Source organism: Tetrao urogallus (genome assembly GCF_951394365.1).
Source record: "Tetrao urogallus genome assembly, chromosome: 6".
Classification (NCBI taxonomy): domain Eukaryota; kingdom Metazoa; phylum Chordata; class Aves; order Galliformes; family Phasianidae; genus Tetrao; species Tetrao urogallus.
The window spans coordinates 36,381,862-36,390,234 of record NC_136819.1 but is presented as its reverse complement, the minus strand read 5'-3'; the positions used below and the strand labels follow the sequence as shown (position 1 = coordinate 36,390,234).

Sequence of the window (8,373 nt, the reverse complement as noted above, 5' to 3'; positions counted from 1 at the left end):
CAGGCAGTTAGTCAGCCAGGCCAGCAATTGCTGCAAGAGGAGAAAAATTCTTAATGGGAATCCCCCACATCTGAGAAGCAGCAGAGAAATTCACCAGGGAAAAATTCGGCATCACTAAACCCCATACTGCCTTTAATCCTTGTGGGAGGCTGCATTCAGCCAGCTCTCATTGCAAACAGATGGGAGGGCATCAGTAAAAAGCAGAGAAGAAAAAATTAAAGTGGACTCAGAGAATAAGGATGCAGACAGAATATATCACTTTTTAAGGGGGAAAAAAAGTTGTTTTTTTGTTTTGTTTTTTAAATTTTCACAACTGTTCTAAAGGGTTCTGTATAGTCATTGGCAAGAACTGCATGCACAGAGCGGAGCATGACTTTCCCTCCCATTGCATATCACAGAGACAGATTAAAATCTTCCACAGCAGAAGGTGAGTTGTCCTGAAGGCTGATGCCATACCTGCAGGCCTGCAGCCAGTGTGACAGTTTAACACAAGTCATGCACAATAGCATGGATCTCTCAAATAAATTATTAGCATTGTGTCACACTCAAGGCTTTGGGACCCGCAGTCAACACAGACAAGCTCTTCTCCTGCAGCCCTAGGCCCTGCGTGGAGCTTCCCTCCCCCGAGACTGTTGCAGGACAGGCAGCGCCGGAGGGCAGGTGTGGGTGCTGTTGGGACAACGCGGGCACAAGGACGGAGCACTTGGAGCAGCACAGCAGGTGCTCAGCGCGCTGACCGCAGCCTCAGCATCCACCCCTCTGGGCAGCGACGGGCTTTACAGCGCCACCTCGCCACCAGAAGGCCTAAATCTGCCCTCGGTCCGACGCACGCCAGATGAGCGCTGGTTAATGCCCCCTCGGGGAGGTCCTCATCCCGCGCCGGGCGGGGGAGCCCCGGGCGGGCTGCAGCGCAGGGCAGCAGGCCGGGCGCCGCAGGGAAGTACCGCGGGCAGCGCGTTACTCAGCGGGACGGCGAGTACTTCCCCGCGCCGAGCCCCCCCGGCAGGCGCGGCAGGGAATTCCGCCGGGCTGGGCCGGGCCGGGCAGAGTTGGGCCGGCCCCGTCCCTCCCCTGCCCGCCCCTGGCGCCGAGCAGGACCGGGCTCGCCCGAGTGGCTGGAAATTCCCGCGGCGGCGGCTCCTCCCCCGCAGAAATCCCCTCGCCGGGGTGTATAGGCGCTCGCTGCCGCCGCCGCCGCTCACTCGCGGATGCCCGCCTGTCTCGGAACGTCGTCGCCAGCACCAGCAGCCGCGGCGTCGCGCCGCCCCGCCAGCCCCGCCGCCATGCTTAGCGCCCACCGCCCCGCCGAGCCGCCCGCCGTGGAGGGCTGCGAGCCGCCGCGCAAGGAGCGGCAGGGCGGGCTGCTGCCGCCAGACGACCGCCACGACAGCGGGCTGGACTCCATGAAGGAGGAGGAGTACAGGCAGCTGGTGCGAGAGCTGGAGGACATCCGTCTGCAGCCCCGCGAGCCGCCCGCTCGGCCACACGCCTGGGCCCAGCAGCTCACCGAGGACGGCGACACGTAAGTCGGGGCCGCGGGAGGCCGGGCCGGGACGTGCCGGCGGCGGGGAGGCGCCGGGCGGGGAGCGGAGCAGAGCGCGGAAAGTCCCTGGAGCGGCGCCAGGAAGAGGCGGCTCCGCGGCGCGGAAAGCCCCGGCCGCCGAAAGCCCCGGCTGTCGAAACGTGCACATGACTGCGGCCGTGACCCGGGCGCTGCGTCAGCCACGTCCCGCGGGGGGATTTGGGGCTCACGTAGGGTGCTTTCTTTTTTTCTTGGTGCAGTTTCCTCCACTTGGCGATCATTCACGAGGAAAAGGCCCTGAGCCTGGAGGTGATCCGGCAGGCCGGTGGGGACGGCGCTTTCCTGAACTTCCAGAACAACCTCAGCCAGGTACGCTGCACCCCCGGCCCGGGCCGCCCCCACAAAAGGCCCGCGGGGAATTCCCTTGGAAAAGTTTCTCTGTAGTTGGATGGATGCTAAGTTGGAGCCCACGTTGGGGAAAGCACTTGGCCCACTTCGAGCAGTGAGGATGCACCACTTTGTCCTACTGCAGCCTCTTACATTTTCTGTATATGATACAATGGATTGTGTTCCTCTCCATTGGGATGTTAATGATATCCTTCATATGGATGGAATGTCTGATATCTGGAGAGCCCCAAGTCCATGGCTTCCAGACTAAAGAGCAGCAGTGTGCTGTGCCAGGAAGCATAAAGACCTGACTTGCAGTACTTGCAGTTGGGCAGAAGTCCTCAAAAGCCACTGCATGGTTTGTGTATTTGGACATTTGCTACACTTGTCACATAACTCAAAGCTGTGTGTTCCCTCCTGCCTGCAGACTCCACTCCACCTGGCGGTAATCACAGACCAGCCTGAAATTGCCGAGCACCTGCTGAAGGCTGGCTGCGACCTGGATGTCAGGGACTTCCGTGGGAACACCCCACTCCACATCGCGTGCCAGCAAGGCTCGATCCGCAGCGTCAGCGTCCTCACGCAGCACTGCCAGCCCCACCACCTCCTCGCTGTCCTGCAGGCCACCAACTACAATGGTACGCGTGTGCTGCCCTGGCAGAGACCTCTTGAGAAGTATCTTGTTCCCTTTGCAGTGCTGAGGAGGCCCCAAAGCAATGCTGTATCTGACTTCCTTAAGATGTCATGGGTTCAGCCTTCTGGGCCTTCTTGCTCATGATCGTTGGCTCTCATGGGCCTTAAGTTTTGTATTTTTAGTGAGTACTTCTGCATAACTGCATACTCTGCAGTTATGTTTTTGTGTGTTCCTTTTTTTTTTTTTCTTTCTTTTTTTCTTTTAATTTTTAGTTGTTACAGCAAGGCACAGTTAAACACTGGAATAAAGCCTCTAAGAAATATTTCCAAAATCCAACCCAGTTATCCATACTTAACAGAAGCTGGAAAGCTCTTTTGAAAAACGTGTTTTTGCCCTGGTTAATTTACAAACTTAGATACTGTCCTGTCCTATCATCCTGACTTTAAACAAGTTATGGGACATTAGGTAAGACTTACTCAAATTTTGCCTTTGTTTTTATCTCCCAGGACATACATGTCTCCATTTGGCATCTATTCAAGGATACCTGGCTGTAGTCGAATATCTGCTGTCCTTAGGAGCAGATGTAAATGCTCAGGTATGTACTTTACAATATGAATTTGACTGAGCTGTCTAGTCAGAAGAATCAACAGGTGTGACAGTGCTAAGTCTCACTTCCCTAATGCAGTACCTCATGTTGTTTCCAAACAGGAGCCATGCAATGGGAGAACAGCACTACACTTAGCCGTAGACCTGCAGAACTCAGACCTGGTGTCACTTCTGGTGAAACATGGGGCAGATGTGAACAAAGTGACCTACCAGGGCTACTCTCCATATCAGCTCACATGGGGACGAGATAACTCCAGCATACAGGAGCAGCTGAAGCTGCTGACCACAGCTGACCTGCAGATACTGCCTGAAAGTGAGGATGAGGAGAGCAGTGAATCAGAGCCAGAGTTCACAGAGGATGAAGTAAGTACTGTTTGCTTCTTTTCAAGAGAGGAGTCACATCCTGCCCGTTGTTTGGCTGGTGTTGCAGGGATGACCCCTTCCCTATAAAACTTTTTGGGATAACAGCCCATGAAGTAAGGCTGTGCTGCCAACCATCACAGGAGTGACGGTTAGGGCAAGGATATAAATAGAATGAGCTTAAGAGTGAAATATAAATAATACACTGAGGAACAGAGGGTAGCTTCACACTGTTTGGTTTCTCTGTAGGTATACTACAGAACTTCCTGACATAAAATAGTTAATGAGTGGATTTGGACTTCTCAGCATTTGTTTTTGTGACAGTCTTAGTGCTGTTAAATAGTAAATGTAACCATTTCAGTGTGTAAGTTGCAGACTTACTGGAGTTAGGGCATGTAGAATTTGGCTGCTGTCCCAGAGTAGATGGGATACTCCTAGTAGGAGTTTGGCATTAACAGCATTTTGTTTTTCTTCCAGCTTATGTATGATGACTGCTGTATTGGAGGAAGACAGCTGACATTTTAAAGCAGAAGTTTCTGTGAAAAGTGACTATGTACATATGTATAGGAAAAAAAGCCTGACTTTCTTCATTTAAAAAGAAAGTCTATACTCGAAGGAGGAAAAAGTACTGAGATACTACACTGCCCAGCCAGGAGCATGTCATGCTAACAGGTTCCATGTTCTGACCTGTACTTCAGTAACAGGAATGGGATGTGTAACATTGTTAAGAGATCAGTGAACGTGCACACCATCTGATAAAGAGCTACGTTATCTAATTTTCTCTGCTGCATGAGGATAACAGACTGCACGTCTAATGTACTGTAAAAAATGCATTTGAGAGCGGCCTTGTGACACTAAGTGCTGTGAGGAGTGCTCATCCCCTCGGTGGCAAGACAGGCCTGCACAAACGTCCCATCTGCTTGAAGACTGTGAAGCTGGCATTAGGTTAAGGCACTGCTGTGCCCTGCTCCCTGACCCTGGCTTCTCAGGGTTGAGGTGCAGCAGGTGGAGAAGTCTGACCATGGGAAAGGTGACCTGGCTGCTGGGAGGAAGGTAGCAATGATGTTAACTGTGGGCATTGGAAACTGTGTGTTTCACACCATGTGTGTCATAATTGCTACACTTTTTAGCAACTGTAAAGAATGTAAATACTGTACATTTTTGTTTATAATTATTTTGGTACCTGTGAGATACGTATTTATTAAAAAAGGCAAATTTCTGTACCCAGCCTTTGAAACAGTTCATTATCCATCTCGTCATGAGCTGCATGGGATCCACATGGTCAGCTTTTTCAGTAATAGCTGATATAGTAAACATATGGGGTCAGAGGCTGGGGGGTTTTGGGTAGTTCACTACAGGAAGAGTAGGACATGTAAGCAGCTTTCAGCTCCCAGCATTTCTGCTGCAGCTAATTTTAGCAACACACGTAGGTGTAGCTTCCTGTGCTGGTTGTTGCAGGCGGGTAGGGGGTTGGGATTCCCCTTCTGCTACACAAGTGCCAGATTGTGCATGCTACGGAGAGACTGAGTCTATCTTCAGTGAGAGGTGCCTGCTCTGGGGGCACCTTTTTTTCCAGCTCCTGGTGTCTGGGGGTGCAGTGAGGATGCAGAGCACGGCTTTGAAACCTGGTTACTCTTGTATTGACTTGCTCAGGGACGTTTGCAGAGCAGCCCTGTGCCTGCCTTCCCTCTCATTTATCACAGCCTGAATCTGCTTTGAACTTGGACACCTTCAGACTTTCCAGCGGGGATTTCCGCAGGAAGGAGTGCATGCCCGGGAAGGAGCACTGCTGCCTTTCCCCAAACTGCGGGTGGGGGCCTCCCCTTCTCCCTGCTGTGGGAGCTGCAGCTCTCCCTGCCCAGCCTACAGCTATGAAATAGGTGCCCTTAACACATTTAAGTTATTCCTCTATGTTTTCACCAGGAATTAGTGCAGATGGAATAATTCTGCTTAAACTCCCATCTGCATCTGATCGCCTTTTGGCAGTGTGGTGCAGAGCAGGCCTAATTTTAGCTGCAGATACTGGAACAGTATGTGATGAACATAAAGCGATCGCTCAGTTGAGTGAAGCATGACCACAGCCAGCTTTCAGGCTGCATTTCACCTGTGCCACAGCCTTGGGATCAGGGTGGGGTGCGTCAGAGCTGCTGACGCAGGACAGAGCTCTGCTAGGAGCACCAGCCAGGGGACTTTTGTGCAGCTGGCAGTTGGCCAGGCTTAAAAGCCAGTGTGGGCAGTGATGGTTCCAGCTTGCACAGGGAGACCCTTTTCCTCTCCCATGAGGGATTTCTGATACAACCTGTGCAAAGGGCTGTTTGGTATGAGGAAGAGCACTGCAACTGCCTGGGTGCTTTTTAATTTGCATGGGAGCTAAAGGCTGTTGTGGAAGTGACTGTACAGAAATTGTAATCCTGAGTCATTTATACTTCCCCTCCACTCTCATAGCATTAGAATTGCCCAGGTGTACACACTGGAACTTCCTTCTTGTAGAAAGGGCTATGCCTGAAGTTCAAGCCTGCACATTTTCCAGGACTGGGTCTGTGCAATAATCTTTTTTTCTGGGGCTTTGGGCCTCACCCTGCACTCCTGCAGATATAGCACCCACTAAATCTGATCTGTGGATGAAGTGGTGGGGGTTTATCCACCTACAGCAAAGAATCCCAGACAAATTTCAGCCTTTCCTGATTAAGCACCACGTTGCAACAGTTGAAAATAGAAAATGTTCCAACATCCAGCTACATCCCAATTTCCCACTGACAAAACATGGGCTTGAAATTATGTCAGGGTCCTTTGGAAGCATTCACCACCTATAGATATCAATGTGCTGGAAGTGCTGAGGTACATGGCCAGACCTGGTATACAAATATTTAAACAGATACCATCTGAATACAAATATTTTTTACTCAAAGGCTGGAGCGAGAGAGAAAAGTGCAGTTATCAGGAGTATCGGTCTGGTTGAGTACGTTTAGAGGCAGTTGTATGTTCCCTGGTGCCCAGTGCAACATTTAGACAAATAATACCTTAGGCAGGTGCAGTTATAACATCATAAGAGTTCTATAATGACTGAATAAATGAAGCAAATGCTGTACTGCTGTACAAGGAAGTTCTACAGCTAACCAAATCATTGCCAAAGTACTGGTTATTCTACTGTTTGCCTTCATCAGTCATGCAAAAGTAACAAAGTAGTGAAAATGCAGGAAATGCAGTTTAAAGCAAGTAGGACAGAGAGTAATGTGAGAATATGTGTCTGTTCACAAACTAGCTTTGGGCATGTTTTATATTTGCAGCCACTCCACAGGGTATATTGCTAGTGCAGTGTTTCGCCTTTTCACTTGATGGAACTTGATTGTGCTGTAACACAGAAGTGAAGATCATCCATTATAAGTTACCCCCCACCTCCCAAGAAAGCAAATTTTGACACATGCCCTTAGCCACTGCTTATCTGCACTCTTTTCCACACCTATCCATTTGGAAAGATCTTTTGAGACTGGCTTTGTTGATAACCTTCTGCTTCCTTCTTAGCACTCTTGTAGACATGTCTCATTAGCGAGAATAGGAAAGGAAGATCCTTAAGCATTCATTCATTCTGCCACTATGGCTGCTGTTAGCAGAACAACTCAGCTTGCTCTCACTTGTCTGCTCCCTCCTGCCAATACTCCTCCACATTGGCCCAAAACTTTCTTCCAGCACCTTGAATGCCTTGAATAGGGCACTATGAGGCTCAGCAATCTTTAAAGGGTTCAAAAGCATCCATTCCACATACAGATCAGGGTCCGATTCAGTTTAGTTTCAGTTTCCTGACTGGCAACTGCCAGGAGCATGCACTACAGAAAAGCATACAAAAAGAGCAACTATCAAGCAGTACTGAGCACAGTCTCCTAATTTCAGCAACCCTGTGATTTAAAGACTGCCAGAGATCAAGGTGGCCTCTTTCTGTGAGATGGTTCTTCATGAGGTTTTATTGTACAGAACTTGTTAACTTCTGAAGTTGCTGCACACCTCCAACATCAGCAGCATCTTGTGACAGGATTGCCCCAGTCCACTTACAAGTGGTGTGAAGAAGCAATCAGATAACTTCCTTTGAAATGCCCCTGACTACAGACTGATCCTCATAGCACATTCTCCTTCCAATTTATCCTGTGGTATCACAACTCTATTTCCTCCTGGGACTGCAACTTTTGCTGCCTTCACTCCATGGACATTGCTGCCCTGGAGCTGCTGGGGACTTCCCACACAGGATCCCTCATCCCTCTGTTCTTCAGAACCAGGACAAGCACACAGCAGTACATTTCTCCCATTCCTTGGGAATTCCCTCGGTATTTTTTCTTAATGTAATCACACCTATTGTTATTGGCAGGGTCAGTTCTCTCCATTAGCTCAGGTCTTCAGCACCTTTGTCTTCCCCTTTTCTGCTCCCAACCAGCAGCATGATCTGCCTTTTCCTGCTCTTCTCTGCATTCCAGACTGAGCCCTTTCTTTGGGTCTCTCCTGTTCTCCTGCACCAGCTTCCCTGTGAACTCATTCACTCATCCACTTTCATGCACTGTACTCCACGAGCTAGCATTTTTGTGTCCACCCTGTGCCCTTTGCTCACATCTGTAGATCTCTTTGATAATCTCTCAGGGATATTCCCATACTTCCTTATATTGCACAGACAGGTCTGAACTCTATTTCTTCCCACACCCTCCTCTTCCTCTTAGTACTCTGGCTCCCTGCAGGCCTCTCTTACCCCCCCAGCAAATTCTGAACCCTTCTCTTTAACTCACTGTAGAAATTGTGAAGATGCAGATGTCTCACCTCAGCCTCTCTACCCTCAACAAGGAGAGGTAGGACAGGCAGCCCATGTGTTGGGCAGCTCACAGCA

General features: G+C 50.1%; 1 protein-coding gene across 1 annotated transcript; it reads left to right on the top strand.

The window, feature by feature from the left end:
• Positions 1-1,283: 1,283 nt before the first annotated feature.
• On the top strand, positions 1,284-4,034 carry NFKBIA (NFKB inhibitor alpha; the record flags this gene model as incomplete). Its single annotated transcript, XM_079537110.1, has 6 exons — positions 1,284-1,522; positions 1,783-1,891; positions 2,337-2,547; positions 3,050-3,138; positions 3,252-3,512; positions 3,987-4,034. 6 exons carry the CDS (start codon positions 1,284-1,286, stop codon positions 4,032-4,034), a joined length of 957 nt encoding a protein of 318 aa, XP_079393236.1.
• Between the last annotated feature and the right edge of the window lie 4,339 nt (positions 4,035-8,373).